The sequence below is a fragment of the Ascaphus truei genome, chromosome 1 (assembly GCF_040206685.1).
Source record: "Ascaphus truei isolate aAscTru1 chromosome 1, aAscTru1.hap1, whole genome shotgun sequence".
Classification (NCBI taxonomy): Eukaryota; Metazoa; Chordata; class Amphibia; order Anura; family Ascaphidae; genus Ascaphus; species Ascaphus truei.
This window is the reverse complement of record NC_134483.1, coordinates 5,692,533-5,708,908: the sequence shown is the minus strand read 5'-3', so window position 1 is coordinate 5,708,908 and position 16,376 is coordinate 5,692,533. Positions and strand designations below refer to the sequence as shown.

The 16,376-nt window shown below is 48.1% G+C and overlaps 1 protein-coding gene across 1 annotated transcript in view; it reads left to right on the top strand.

The window, feature by feature from the left end:
* The first annotated feature begins 4,465 nt into the window (after positions 1-4,465).
* Positions 4,466-16,376, top strand: part of LOC142468786 (zinc-alpha-2-glycoprotein-like) — an 88,733-nt gene continuing 76,822 nt past the window's right edge. The window contains exons 1-3 of the mRNA XM_075575333.1: positions 4,466-4,618; positions 7,765-7,926; positions 8,297-8,572. Of these exons, the coding sequence (XP_075431448.1) occupies positions 4,564-4,618; positions 7,765-7,926; positions 8,297-8,572 (493 nt within the window). The 5' untranslated portion in view covers positions 4,466-4,563. The remainder of the gene's footprint in view (positions 4,619-7,764; positions 7,927-8,296; positions 8,573-16,376) is intronic.

Here is a 16,376-nt window from a genome sequence, read left to right as displayed (position 1 = left end):
TAGTATTTAAATTATGTAATTTGATTTAATTTAATCAAGCTTGAATAAGAGAATCAAATGCTCATTATCGTTTGAACTGGAAGAGATGAAAAAAGCAAGTTATATATAGTATTGGAAGTTAAGTCTAAAAATAGTATTAATATTAATATTAATTTCAATATATAACAAATGTATACAGTCTATTTTTAGACTTAACTTCCAATACTATATATAACTTGCTTTTTTCATCTCTTCCAGTTCAAACGATAATGAGCATTCAGGACTGCAATAGATGTATATATATATATATATATATACATATATGGGTGGATGATGTTAAGATGGATATTGATTATACATGACACCTATTGATGAATTACTGGGACCCAACTTTATGTCCCTAATGTTGGGAATACCAGCAGCCCTGAATGTACTCATCAACAATAATTGCACAATTGGACAACAATGATGTAAATTGCTATTTGGACTCCTAATTGTCCGGATTTAACCATCCAACCCTATCGGTATGAATGGAACCTCAGACATGGGCTATTAGGATCTGTATCAAGATATACTGTGATATAAAATGGAAGAAATTAATAACCTGGAAATAATAATTTGGGATGTAGATATAAATCAATTATTTAAATGATTATATAAATATTTGTATGTGAATATATGTATAAACTGTGGCAATAAACTTTGACCTCTCTATAAGTGACTAATATAAATCCTATAGGAAATTATGAGGATGGATGTATATTATGTGATATAATCAGCAAAAGACCAGGAGAACTGCAGAATGAGTGAATGGCGAATGAGTATACTCATTATATGCTTTTATTTATCCTTTGTTTGTGAGTTCGCATTTGTTGGTTCATTTATTTTTATTAAATTGTATTTTTTTTCATGCTGCACTAGGATCGGCGCTTTCTTTTCTTGTTGTTCATACATATATATATATATACATATTACATATACATATATATATACATATATATGCCTTAGCGGCTATCCGCTATGGTAATGAAGCAGCATTTCTGTATTTTTAATAATATTGAGCAGGAGCAAGGGGGCCCCCTGAGCATTAATTTCTGGCTCAGGGAACCCCCTGCTCACTGTACAATATTATTAAAAATACAGAAATGCTGCTTCTTTACCATAGCCGCTAAGGTAAAGAACGAGTGTTTATTGATATGTGTGTTTTATTTATACTGTACATGTGCAGAGGGTCTCCGGAGCAGAACCGCTGTGGTTTTAGGTCTGGGGACCCCCTGCTCCCCGAGATACAGGCCCCTTTAGGGGGTGCCGGTATCCCTCTGCTCTGCTTGGTTTACAGGCCGCGATCACGTGATCGGGCCCTTTAAACGCAGAGGGATACCGGCACCTCATAAAGGGGGCTGTATCTCGGGGAGCAGGGGGTCCCCCGACCTGAAACCAGTGCAGTTCAGCTCCGGAGACCCCCTGCACATCTACACTATAAATAAAAATGTATTTCAAATGTATTTATTTATAGTCATTTATTTATTTAGATTTATTTATTTATTTTTTGGCGGCTGCTGTGTGTGAGTTTTTTTTTTATTGTGGGTAGCGGGGTGGGTGAAGGGGGTATTAGCCCCAACGGTGCTTGTTTAGGGCTTGCGGGGGGGTAGCGGGAGGGCTTAACCCCTTCATGACCGTAGCGGTATTAACTGCTACGGTCGTGAAGGGGTTAAGTGCACCCGCAACCCCCCCGCAAGTCCTAAACTCACACCAAGGGCCAAATACCCCCTTCTCCCACCCCCGCTACCCACAATAAAGCGAGCACGGTGGGTTAACCCCTTCATTGCCTTAGCGGCTATCCGCTATGGTAATGAAGCAGCATTTCTGTATTTTTAATAATATTGAGCAGGAGCAGGGGGTCCCCTGAGTTTAGATTTCTGGCTCAGGGAACCCCCTGCTCACTGTACAATATTATTAAAAATACAGAAATGCTGCTTCTTTACCATAGCCGCTAAGGTAAAGAACGAGTGTTTATTGATATGTGTGTTTTATTTATACTGTACATGTGCAGAGGGTCTCCGGAGCAGAACCGCTGTGGTTTTAGGTCCGGGGACCCCCTGCTACCCGAGATACAGGCCCCTTTAGGGGGTGCCGGTATCCCTCTGCTCTGCTTGGTTTACAGGCCGCGATCACGTGATCGGGCCCTTTAAACGCAGAGGGATACCGGCACCTCATAAAGGGGGCTGTATCTCGGGGAGCAGGGGGTCCCCAGACCTGAAACCAGTGCGGTTCAGCTTCCGAGACCCCCTGCACATCTACACTATAAATAAAAATGTATTTAAAATAATTTTTAATGTGCCGATGTTTGTGCAGAGAGAGAGCAGCGGATCTCTCTCTGCTGCAAACACATCTCGCCCCCGCCGGCCCATAGTATCATTTATGTATGTGCATATACAGTACTGTATGTGTACAGTACTGTATGTTAGGGGTTATAGGGGTTGTTGTTATACAGTATATATATATATATATATACAGTATATATACTGCATTACAATTCATTATAGGGGACGGCTTCAAAGAGAACAGCTCGCAAGCGCCCCCATGTGTTTTCACACGGCATTGCAGTATTGCAGCCAGCCGGAATACAATGCTTCAATCCCTGCCGGGAAAATAACGCTATACACTCCGGCAGAAAACGATCACAAACCTCAATACACCCGAGTATACCCGAATTCGCAGGACTAGCCGAGCGAGAATAAAGTGTGTCGCCACTGTATACACAATGGATGTACAGAAGAAAACACACTTACTGGGGGATCTGGGATAACAACTAACCTTTCCTAGCTCAGATAGTCCTTAAAACAAAGTCTTTAGGTTACCGGGATGTAAACGCAAATGTCCTGGAACTCAATTCGGCATGAATTACCAGACGCCACCGCTGTATCTGCTCTGCAGCTGCTGAAATCCCTTGGCTGGTCCTGGTACTGGTACTGGTCCTGGTACTCTTTTCGGTTTATAGTTCCAGCCGCGACCGCTACGTTCTATTCTTACAATTTGTCCCTGGAAAGCTGGACTTAGAATAAGAAAGCTGGACTTAGAAAAATAAGGCTTACATAGGTGGCCATTTACCCAGATTTAGGGGTAGCTAGCTGGGCTTCATCCCAGTTTTGTGATGCCAGCTACCACTACCGTCACACCAGGATCATATCACTGAGCAAAACCAACGAGTAAAACAAATTGCCATTTATCCCTTAGAAACAGACGTACACACAGTGGATTACAATATACAGGAGAAAACACACTTACTGGGGGTCTGGGCTACAATGATAACCTTTCCTAGTTGCAATAGCACAGAAAACAAAGTCTTTACAAGTCCTTTAGATGACCGGGACTAAGCTTGAGAAGTCCTGGAACTGATCTCGGCGTGCAGTTCCTGCCGCCGCCACCGCTCTCTCCCCTCTGGAGGCGCTGAAATCCCTTGACCGGGAGCGAGTACCAAACATCCTGGTTCTTTTTTCAGCGTGTAGTTCCAGCCGTGACCGCTACGTTCCCTTTTCAGAACTTGGCCCCAAAAAGTGGGACTTAGAAAATGTCTTGCCTTGAAATGTCTGAAGCCGGCTCGCGTCTATTTCTCACAGAGCGTCTTTTGATCAGTTCAAATTTTCTGCTGCTGTCTTGGCGCTTAGAATCTCCTGAGCTGATTGGCTGCTAGGTTTCTTATAGGATTTCAGTCCCATTCACAGAATACCTCAACCAATTAGAACGTGGGAATTTCCCCACTAGCCTATCAGCGATTTGCCGGTACCCTGAAGCTGGGCGGGTGCGGATTTCAATTCTGCAAAGGGGCATGCGCCAACTGGGCACCTCTGACTCTTAGCATATTGAACCCCCCGCTGGGCCAGGCTCCTCGGTGTCTGGAGAAGGGCAAATGGTCGCCGGATAGCCCTTATTCATGTTTAGATGTAGGTACTCAAGCATATCTCCGGTTCTCCGCCCGCCCTAACATCTTGGCATCTCTGTGGCTTTCAAGTCCGGGACCCGAGCAGACTTAGTGGCACTCACTTGGTAGCCAGCTGGTCTGTCTGAACCATGGACTTGGAAATCCCCCAGCTCATATCAAGTGCATAAACATATATATCTTTATACACCATGTTAATAAAAATATCACAAAATTCTTCTAAGTCCCTCGATCTACTGAAAAGACGCTCACGTTCATTTTCAGAGCTCCTAGACCTTCCTATAAGAAGTTTGATAAAAAAAGTACTGTATATATAAATACAACCCCAGAGAGAGAACAATCCAGCCTGTATTTATCCGTATTACTCACAATCACAGGGAGAACAGACACAATACAGTCACTTATTTCTGTCTGCATCAGCCCGTTCCTCCTCCTCCTCCTCCTCCTCCTCCTCTGCGTCTATGTTCCCACTTTCTATCAATGTCTTATTCTTTCCCGTAATCTCTTTATTTCTTGTGACTGAATATTACACATTCAGAGAAAACCAATCCGAATAGAGACTAGAACCCCCCTGCTTTCATCTGTCCTGCCTGTGAACCCCTAACCGTGGCCCTCCCTGGGCCAACAAGCAAGGACTCGTGAGGATGGAGAGGCTTTTTCTGGTCCTTTTTACCGCCTGGATTTCACGGGTACACTCAGGTGAGGAGAGGGATCTGTTAGTACCTGTTACTGCCATGTGGAACCTCAGTGTGGTGCAAAGCAGCTATATATTGCTGTAATGTGCTAAATAATGCACTGCAGGCCCTTCCGAGATTGGGTTTAATTATCCCATAGTTGGCAAATTAAAATGCTCAACATTTCTCTGCCTATAGCGACTGACAGCCAGATACTAAATGACTACCTATGTATAGACATAGATACATTGAATTCACGAGTAGCAGAGATATTTAGTATGTGCTACATATGTTTCATTATCTGCCACCAGGCAGCAGCAGTGCTATCTCACCAGCAAACCTTATTGTAATGATTCAGCCGCACGTAGTCTCTTGTGACCCTCACTTTATCATATGAGTGTTTGTCACCTTATGTATTAAAAGTTTCCCTGTGTTATATTTCATATACAGATACCGTAGTATTTCTCAGACGTACAGTATCTGCACGCTCACACAGCTTGTTACCTGATTACCAGGCGAGAGATCCGTGTTTTACCAGACTGAGGTGAGAGAGAGAGACAGAGACAGAGAGAGACAGAGACAGAGACAGAGAGAGACAGAGAGACAGAGAGACAGAGAGACAGAGAGACAGAGAGACAGAGAGACAGAGAGACAGAGAGAGACGCTGACCATTAGTAATAGTGGATATATACTGTATATATAGCAAATGGAAATATAACTGTATGCTCATCTGCATGTCTTAGACAGGTCTGCAACCCCACCTTTCACCATTATCACCCAGCACTTCCACTGCAGCAAAGGATTCTGGGAAATGACATGCAAATGAGCACAGTTTTTGCTTCAAAACCATTTTTAACATGGTTCCCTAAATATATATATATATGCTAATTAGTGTGGTTATCGATTGAAAGGTCTCTCCTACTTGTGTGAAACTTACTCTAGTCTCGTGAAATATAGGAATCTGTACTTTCCTTGGTATCACTGTGATATAATATATACCAAAGTACAATCTGTATTAAAGGGATTAGTATAGGAGTGCAGCCACTCCCAAGGAGTTATGTTCTCCCATTTGTCTGTATAGCATTGGTCCTGTTTAGCTTCCTAGGAAGTGACGGTCCTCGAGCAGCCCCCTCTCAGTATACAGCGAGTGTAAATCTTCTATTGTTTCAAATGAGCCTTTACCATAAGTACAAGACCCCGTACAGGGCGGAGGTTCGGAGAGATTTAACGCATACGCCGGGACTCACTAACCACCAACACGCGTTGTCACACCGCGATCCCGCGGTAACTGCTGCTGATTGGAATATGGGTTTATGTGGTATTACGGTGTAATTACCCGCAACTTAGGTTAGTGAATCTCATCCCAATAATCCTCTTGTAATCTGCAAGCAGTTGGACACAAACTACCCTGTATTTCCTATAACCGGGGTGCGCAAACTTTTTCCTCCACGCCCCACTGCCTGGCCCCCCCTGCTTGCGCGCCCCACCCCCCCATTCTTATCTTGTCTTCTGCGTCACAACGTCACGTGACATCACATTGCCATGGCAATACGCCATCATTTGACGCGTTGCCATGGCGAAGAACGGCCAGAAGTCGCCGGAGACAAGATAAGGGAACTAACAGAGGCCTTGAGTGCGCTCCCCGGCATTTCATTGAAATGCTTCGGAGAAGAGCGCGGGACTCTGTAAGTGCCGCACCCCAGACAATCTCGTGCCCCCCAGTTTGCGCACCCCTGCCCTATAACCTCTAGGTGCAAATGTAATATGAACGTACTGATCGTAGCGATGAATATAATGTGTATCTGACGTGGTAAGAAAAAATGCACAGATGCGCACCAGGGATTAGTTAATGGTAATTTATTAAAAAATACACAGGTACTGAGGGGATCCAACCCCACCTCAGCTAAAAATACTATGCAACTGAAACTCAGTAATCATAGAGAGTAACCTCTGATGCTAACTAAGCCCTACGCGGCACAGCATACAAAATACAATAAAATGCATGTAATAAAAGAAACAAAATAATGAAACGTCTATCTAACAATTTGGAATGAAACCGCCATAGAAATATAAACAACTGGCAAGGGGAGACGGACGCTTACACTGAGGCAGAGAGCGGGTTCACGGTGACCGCAAAAGGATCCGGATCTCGGCACCGTGAAGATGGAACACACCGCTTGTGCCTCTTGCAGGCTCAGCTAGTCAGGAAACACGCGCAGGATGACCTGTCGTGACCTCTACGCGTTTCGCACCACGTGCTTCGTCAGGAGGTCACGTACAGCGTCATCCGCGCGCATTTATAGGCGGCACACAGTCAGATGGGACGGCCCCCAAAACTGACACCCTTAATATGCCTAATTGTTGCGATCGTGATAAAACCTCTTACTCTATACAAATGATAGAGATAAAGCAGATGATAAGCAACTAAGTGTTATAAAGCTCATACAAAAGGTACATAAATCGCTCATATTGTATAAAACATTCCATTTACAACAGAACCCTTATAATATGAAAAAATATATATAAATGACCTCTAGTACTATGTCTATGCCTTATATTAGTACAGGCAATGATGGAATTTAAGCAAAACATAGTACTGTTATATATATATATATAAAAAAAGAGGGAAAAAGAAGAAAAAGAAAATATGTATACATGTATAAATGAACCTCTAATACAAATTCAAGTTAAAAAAACATTATACATCATCTTAAAAAAGGAGTTAATTCAATAAGTTCATTGAAACCAGTAGGATGTCTAGTTAACATTTCATATATCCAAAATTGCTCACGTTTTAATAAATGATTTTCTCTATTTCCCTGTCTACTATTTAGTGATACACTTTCAAGTCCCTTGAATGTCTGACGTGGTATGAAGGACATTCCGTGCTATTCTGTAGTTAAGATAACATTGCTACAGGAAGCGTGTCTGCAGAATGACCAGACATACGTAAATACAGGACATGCGTACATACAGGACATGCGTACACACAGGACATGCGTACACACAGGACATGCGTACACACAGGACATGCGTACACACAGGACATGCGTACATTAGGCAGTTAAATCATTTCTAAGTGGCAATTAAAGTATATGAATGATATATAAACTGGTTATTATTCGTGCCGCGATTGTACATGAGTATCTTTGTGCTGATGTCCCCTGGCAGGCAGCTACTCTTTGCAGTACTGGTTTTCGTGCGTCTTCGATCCCATCGATGGGATACAGCAGTTTGCTATCGCTGGATACTTGAATGGGAAGCAGATCATGTCGTACGACCTGGACACCCACCGAGCACAGCCGCGAGCTGAGTGGATGGAGAATAATGCAGGTCCGGAATACTGGGAGAGAGAGACCCGGATCCTGAGAGGCTATGAAGAGATGTACAAACTCAACATGAAGAAAGATGAGATACAATTCAATGAGAGAGAGAGAGAGAGAGAGAGAGAGAGAGAGAGAGAGAGAGAGAGAGAGAGAGAGAGAGAGAGAGAGAGAGAGAGAGAGAGAGAGAGACCGTTTTATGGGTTTGGGGTTTGCACAAAAGTTAGAAATAAGTTGTGTTACAGAATCTGACCCACCGGGTTTCTCCCTTTAAAGTTTGTTTGTGGAAAAATGATAGAAAATAATCATTTGAAGAATTATATGGGTTGCTTGTGGCTTTCTGCGCGTCTTTTCTCACGGTTCTGATCCATTTGCCGTAGGATTGTTCGTAGTCCAGACACAGTACGGCTGTGAGCTGCGTGAGGACGGCAGCACCGGAGCGCATTACGTGTTTGGTTACAATGGAAGGGATTATATGATGTATGACAAGGAAACCCGCGCCTGGAAACCATTAGCGAAGGAAGCCGCGGCTGTGACAAGAACCTGGAACAATGACCGGATGTTTGCGGAGAGGCTAAAGAATTACTTGGAGCAGGGGTGCGTGGGGGAGCTGGAGACATTTGTCGGTTACGGAAAGGAGGCCCTGGATAGGAAAGGTAAGAATGTCATGTCGTTGGTGGGCGGGGAGGGGTCAGGTTTAATTCCCACCTCAGACACCTTGGAGGTTACATACTCTATCAAAGTTTCTCTTGTACAACATGGGGATAAAAACAGCAGCACATTTATGAAAAAAAAATTTAAAAAACGATCGCTGGTTTCAGATTTTCTCTTTCATTGATACACCTGGTGTCCATCTCCGAACCGGGCGTCTTCCATACGCAGCTTTCTCATTCTCACCGTATCCACAGACACTCGGTATCTGGGAACTAATATCTACCGGTCCTCTGTCCCATTTCCTGATATGTGACTGTGACGGGAGACGCGCTTAATAACACATTTATATTTCGTGGGTCCTGATTGAGCCGAACAGGTTGAGCAAAATAAACTGAGATTTATTCCCTTGATAGGCAAACACACGACAACTGCAGAATAAACTTAATAATTACACTCACGGGTAGAGAAACAGAGGATAATGTCCAGAAAGGTGCAAAACACCAGGAGATTGTCTTTTAAAATGTAGTCCCTTTGCAAGGGCACAAATTGCCAGCCCCAATCCTTCTGTGAATGTGCAAAGTCTTTTCTGGTTCTTTATGGGTTCGGTCTGGACTCCCCAGGGCTAACGAAATCCTGAAGCAGGACAAGTTTCCTTGTTGCGATGTTTTTTAACCCCTTGCGTTCTGGAATCGTAGCCGCTGTACATAGGTCTTATCCGCTTGAAGATATCAGGTAACAACAGCAGGAACAACAACAACACAGGAATGAGGGGTACAGGCCTTTTTAAGGACAAGGGCCTGTGAAGTGTTACATTAGCCTCATCCCATTGGCAAGGAATTATCTTCCTCCTATCAGAACCTGCCAGGTCACATGGGCAAATCCTACAGCCAGCTCAGGTAACTCTGAGCATGCTCAGTAAGCAGCTTGGTAGCACTGCTAAGTAAAAAGGGGCCATTCATTTCTGGGCACGCAATGTCTGGAGTTTGGTCCCAAGGTGTGAAATAGCCAGGATGAGTAACAGGACCTGCTACTCAGAAACATCCTGATTAAGTGACACTTTAAGAATCTGGGGTCTTTCATCTATGCATAACATTTGTTCCTTAATGCATTACAAAGGCAGGCAGAAAAAAACAGCATCCTGCCGGTACATTTTAACTGCCCCAGAAAGGCACTTCATCAAAAATATATGTTTCCCTTATGACAAAGTTATATTTTTAATATGTGTGTACTTGGGGGGTTACACTGAGATGGCACCCCAAAAATCAGGGTGCTGGCTCACTCCATTCCTAAATTAGCAGTCTTAAAAGGGGAACAGCATATAATATTAACCCCTTCATCCCCAATACGAAATAGGGGTAACCAGCCGAGCCCACTGCCTTTATTAATGCGCTGATTACCCCCCATTTTTCGCCACAGTGACACCCTGTTTCCACCACACGTATGGCCCCTAAAGCAGGGGAGCGTAAACTGGGGGGCGCGAGATCTTCACGGGGGGGAGGGGGAGGCAGTTACAGAGGTCCGGCGCTTCCACATAGGGGTTTAAATTAAATGCCGGGGGACCGCTCGAGGCCTCTGTAACACACTTACCTTGGCTTCCTGCCTTAGGTTTACGTGCCGCCACGTTACCATGACAACATGATGTCACATGACCCCGCTGCGTCATTTGATGCCGGAGGCAAGGTAAGGGGTGGGGCGTGAGCAGGGGGGGAACAGCATGCAGGGGGGAAAGTGTGTGCACCCCTACTCTAAAGTGTAACAGTGAAACATGGCTGCATCGTGTACAAACTTCCGTCTCTATGTAATACGCCATAATCAGCCATTAAAACCCCAACCCTAACCCATATCAAAGCAGGAATTGTATTGTATGTCTTTATTTATATAGCGCCAAAAGTGTACTCAGCGCTTCACAAAGAATACAGTACAGGGAATTATAATTATACAATAAGCGCAGCAAAAATCAGACAATGGGAAAGGAAATCCCTTCCCCCGAAGAGCTTACAATCTAAGAGGTTTGAGGGGAAACTTGCAGAGACAGCAGGTGAGGGAATAAGTGCTGTAGATGGGTGTGGTTGGTCACAATGGGTGGTATAAGTGACTGAGTGTGGGACAATAGCCATGAGTGCAGGCTGTTGGGATGCTTGATTTGTGGGGCAAGTTTTAAGGTTAGTCAGTGTTAAATGAAAAGGCTAACACCATTTACAGGAGAAGAGATGGCAGGGAGGTGTGGGTGACATCAGGTGAGTATGTCTGGCTTCAGGCTTAGGGGAGATCCCCAGCAGCAGGAAGGAGTAGATAGAGGGTGTGAATAGAGGATTTGTGTGGGTGTTTTTTTTATTGAGGGTTGTTGGGAGAGTGGTGTATAAATAATGGATCAGTGGGGAGTGGGGAAATTGGAGAGAACAGAGACATTCACCAAGGAGTGAGAAAACAGTAAACATAAAAAGCAATAGGGAGGGCATAGTGAGATACAGGAGGAGAGACATCCCAGTTATTGGAGGATAGTAAGAGTACAATTAATCACAGCTTTTAGAAAGTAAAGTTCTCACAGTTGTAAAGTTGTTGTTCAGAGTCCAGATCTTCCTCAAATCTTCACCTCCAATTTCAACTCCAAGATTAACTCTGCCACACACTTAAATGTTACACACAGCCATATGGCTTACAGCCAAGGTATCCTGCCTTAAGTATTCTAAAACACAGCCACATTGACTAATAATTAAGGGAGGGGTCTGCCTAATCAACTCAGACACACCAAATTGTTAATTAAATTTTAGGATCTTGGCAATTGATAGTAGAATCCAGCTCACACATACCTGTTTGAGTTGTATGAATTGTGCGAATAAGTTTAGCTTTAAAAAAATTAGCTTTTTTTTAGTTTAAAAAAATTGTGCGAATAAGTTTAGCTCAATCAAGAGTCATTCAATAGTAAAAAAAGTCAGTGAATTCCAAACAAGAGTTATGGAGTTACAAATGAATATAAATATATTATTAAACAAATGGATATATACTGTACATTATTATACAAATGGAAACCCATACACTGATTATTAGCTTTTAATAGGATCATGAGCATGTGCAGGTATGTACTGTATACAGTATATATTTCGTTATTTATATAGCGCCATCCGCGTACATAGCGCGTCACAGCAGTGATACGCGGGACATAATAATATAACACACAGTGGGAATAAGAGCTTCAGACATAAAAGTAACATTAGGAAAAGGGAATCCCTGCCCCGAGAAGCTTACAATCTAATGGCTATGTAGGGAGAACGTACAGAGACAGGAGGAGCGTGTTTTGGTAAGTGCTAAATTCTCAGAAATGAGGGGAGCAGAGGATGATGGGAGAGAAGAGAACAAGGAAAACCACTGGCGCAGAATCGCAGCACAAGGTGAGGGGTCTGTGGGACGTCTCGTGTTACTGGCGCAGTATCGCAGCACAAGGTGAGGGGTCTGTGGGGGCGTCTCGTGTTACTGGCGCAGTATCGCAGCACAAGGTGAGGGGTCTGTGGGGGCGTCTCGTGTTACTGGCGCAGTATCGCAGCACAAGGTGAGGGGTCTGTGGGGTCGTCTCGTGGTTACTGGCGCAGTATCGCAGCACAAGGTGAGGGGTCTGTGGTGACGTCTCATGTTACTGGCGCAGTATCGCAGCACAAGGTGAGGGGTCTGTGGGGGCGTCTCGTGTTACTGGCGCAGTATCGCAGCACAAGGTGAGGGGTCTGTGGGGACGTCTCGTGGTTACTGGCGCAGTATCGCAGCACAAGGTGAGGGGTCTGTGGGGGCGTCTCGTGTTACTGGCGCAGTATCGCAGCACAAGGTGAGTGGTCTGTGGGGGCGTCTCGTGTTAATGGCACAGTATCGCAGCACAAGGTGAGGGGTCTGTGGGGACGTCTCCTGGTTACTGGCGCAGTATCGCAGCACAAGGTGAGGGGTCTGTGGTGACGTCTCATGTTACTGGCGCAGTATCGCAGCACAAGGTGAGGGGTCTGTGGGGGCGTCTCGTGTTACTGGCGCAGTATCGCAGCACAAGGTGAGGGGTCTGTGGGGGCGTCTCGTGTTACTGGCGCAGTATCGCAGCACAAGGTGAGGGGTCTGTGGGGGCGTCTCGTGGTTTCTGGCGCAGTATCGCAGCACAAGGTGAGGGGTCTGTGGGGGCGTCTCGTGTTACTGGCGCAGTATCGCAGCACAAGGTGAGTGGTCTGTGGGGGCGTCTCGTGTTAATGGCACAGTATCGCAGCACAAGGTGAGGGGTATGTGGGGACGTCTCCTGGTTACTGGCGCAGTATCACAGCACAAGGTGAGGGGTCTGTGGGGGCGTCTCGTGTTACTGGCGCAGTATCGCAGCACAAGGTGAGGGGTCTGTGGGGACGTCTCGTGTTACTGGCGCAGTATCGCAGCACAAGGTGAGGGGTCTGTGGTGACGTCTCATGTTACTGGCGCAGTATCGCAGCACAAGGTGAGGGGTCTGTGGGGGCGTCTCGTGTTACTGGCGCAGTATCGCAGCACAAGGTGAGGAGTCTGTGGGGGCGTCTCGTGTTACTGGCGCAGTATCGCAGCACAAGGTGAGGGGTCTGTGGGGGCGTCTCGTGGTTACTGGCGCAGTATCGCAGCACAAGGTGAGGGGTCTGTGGGGGCGTCTCGTGGTTACTGGCGCAGTATCGCAGCACAAGGTGAGGGGTCTGTGGGGCGTCTCGTGTTACTGGCGCAGTATCGCAGCACAAGGTGAGGGGTCTGTGGGGGCGTCTCGTGTTACTGGCGCAGTAACGCAGCACAAGGTGAGGGGTCTGTGGGGGCGTCTCGTGGTTACTGGCGCAGTATCGCAGCACAAGGTGAGGGGTCTGTGGGGATGTCTCGTGTTACTGGTGCAGTATCGCAGCACAAGGTGAGGGGTCTGTGGGGGCATCTCGTGTTACTGGCGCAGTATCGCAGCACAAGATGAGGGGTCTGTGGGGACGTCTCGTGGTTACTGGCGCAGTATCGCAGCACAAGGTGAGGAGTCTGTGGGGACGTCTCGTGTTACTGGCGCAGTATCGCAGCACAAGGTGAGGGGTCTGTGGGGGCGTCTCGTGTTACTGGCGCAGTATCGCAGCACAAGGTGAGGGGTCTGTGGGGTCGTCTCGTGGTTACTGGCGCAGTATCGCAGCACAAGGTGAAGGGTCTGTGGGGACGTCTCGTGTTACTGGCGCAGTATCGCAGCACAAGGTGAGGGGTCTGTGGGGACGTCTCGTGTTACTGGCGCAGTATCGCAGCACAAGGTGAGGGGTCTGTGGTGACGTCTCATGTTACTGGCGCAGTATCGCAGCACAAGGTGAGGGGTCTGTGGGGGCGTCTCGTGTTACTGGCGCAGTATCGCAGCGCAAGGTGAGGGGTCTGTGGGGGCGTCTCGTGTTACTGGCGCAGTATCGCAGCACAAGGTGAGTGGTTTGTGGGGGCGTCTCGTGTTAATGGCACAGTATCGCAGCACAAGGTGAGGGGTCTGTGGGGACGTCTCCTGGTTACTGGCGCAGTATCGCAGCACAAGGTGAGGGGTCTGTGGTGACGTCTCATGTTACTGGCGCAGTATCGCAGCACAAGGTGAGGGGTCTGTGGGGGCGTCTCGTGTTACTGGCGCAGTATCGCAGCACAAGGTGAGGAGTCTGTGGGGGCGTCTCGTGGTTACTGGCGCAGTATCGCAGCACAAGGTGAGGGGTCTGTGGGGGCGTCTCGTGTTACTGGCGCAGTATCGCAGCACAAGGTGAGGGGTCTGTGGGGACATCTCGTGGTTACTGGCGCAGTATCGCAGCACAAGGTGAGGGGTCTGTGGGGACGTCTCGTGTTACTGGCGCAGTATCGCAGCACAAGGTGAGGAGTCTGTGGGGGCGTCTCGTGTTACTGGCGCAGTATCGCAGCACAAGGTGAGGGGTCTGTGGGGGCGTCTCGTGTTACTGGCGCAGTATCGCAGCACAAGGTGAGTGGTCTGTGGGGGCGTCTCGTGTTAATGGCACAGTATCGCAGCACAAGGTGAGGGGTCTGTGGTGACGTCTCATGTTACTGGCGCAGTATCGCAGCACAAGGTGAGGGGTCTGTGGGGGCGTCTCGTGTTACTGGCGCAGTATCGCAGCACAAGGTGAGGGGTCTGTGGGGGCGTCTCCTGGTTACTGGCGCAGTATCGCAGCACAAGGTGAGGAGTCTGTGGGGGCGTCTCGTGTTACTGGCGCAGTATCGCAGCACAAGGTGAGGGGTCTGTGGGGGCGTCTCGTGGTTACTGGCGCAGTATTGCAGCACAAGGTGAGGGGTCTGTGGGGGCGTCTCGTGGTTACTGGCGCAGTATCGCAGCACAAGGTGAGGGGTCTGTGGGGACGTCTCGTGTTACTGGCGCAGTATCGCAGCACAAGGTGAGGGGTCTGTGGGGGCGTCTCGTGTTACTGGCGCAGTATCGCAGCACAAGGTGAGGGGTCTGTGGGGTTGTCTCGTGTTACTGGCGCAGTATCGCAGCACAAGGTGAGGGGTCTGTGGGGACGTCTCGTGTTACTGGCGCAGTATCGCAGCACAAGGTGAGGGGTCTGTGGGGGCGTCACGTGGTTACTGGCGCAGTATCACAGCACAAGGTGAGGGGTCTGTGGGGACGTCTCTTGTTACTGGCGCAGTATTGCAGCACAAGGTGAGGGGTCTGTGGGGGCGTCGTGTGGTTACTGGCGCAGTATCGCAGGACAAGGTGAGGGGTCTGTGGGGGCGTCTCGTGTTACTGGCGCAGTATCGCAGCACAAGGTGAGGGGTCTGTGGGGGCGTCTCGTGGTTACTGGCGCAGTATCGCAGCACAAGGTGAGTGGTCTGTGGGGACGTCTCGTGGTTACTAGCGCAGTATCGCAGCACAAGGTGAGGGGTCTGTGGGGACGTCTCGTGTTACTGGCGCAGTATCGCAGCACAAGGTGAGGGGTCTGTGGGGACGTCTCGTGTTACTGGCGCAGTATCGCAGCACAAGGTGAGGGGTCTGTGGTGACGTCTCATGTTACTGGCGCAGTATCGCAGCACAAGGTGAGGAGGGGTCTGTGGGGGCGTCTCGTGTTACTGGCGCAGTATCGCAGCACAAGGTGAGGGGTCTGTGGGGGCGTCTCGTGTTACTGGCGCAGTATCGCAGCACAAGGTGAGGGGTCTGTGGGGGCGTCTCGTGTTACTGGCGCAGTATCGCAGCGCAAGGTGAGGGGTCTGTGGGGGCGTCTCGTGGTTACTGGCGCAGTATCGCAGCACAAGGTGAGGGGTCTGTGGGGGCGTCTCGTGGTTACTGGCGCAGTATCGCAGCACAAGGTGAGGGGTCTGTGGGGACGTCTCGTGTTACTGGCGCAGTATCGCAGCACAAGGTGAGGGGTCTGTGGGGGCGTCTCGTGTTACTGGCGCAGTATCGCAGCACAAGGTGAGGGGTCTGTGGGGTTGTCTCGTGTTACTGGCGCAGTATCGCAGCACAAGGTGAGGGGTCTGTGGGGACGTCTCGTGTTACTGGCGCAGTATCGCAGCACAAGGTGAGGGGTCTGTGGGGGCGTCACGTGGTTACTGGCGCAGTATCACAGCACAAGGTGAGGGGTCTGTGGGGACGTCTCTTGTTACTGGCGCAGTATTGCAGCACAAGGTGAGGGGTCTGTGGGGGCGTCGTGTGGTTACTGGCGCAGTATCGCAGGACAAGGTGAGGGGTCTGTGGGGGCGTCTCGTGTTACTGGCGCAGTATCGCAGCACAAGGTGAGGGGTCTGTGGGGGCGTCTCGTGGTTACTGGCGCAGTATCGCAGCACAAGGTGAGTGGTCTGTGGGGACGTCTCGTGGTTACTAGCGCAGTATCG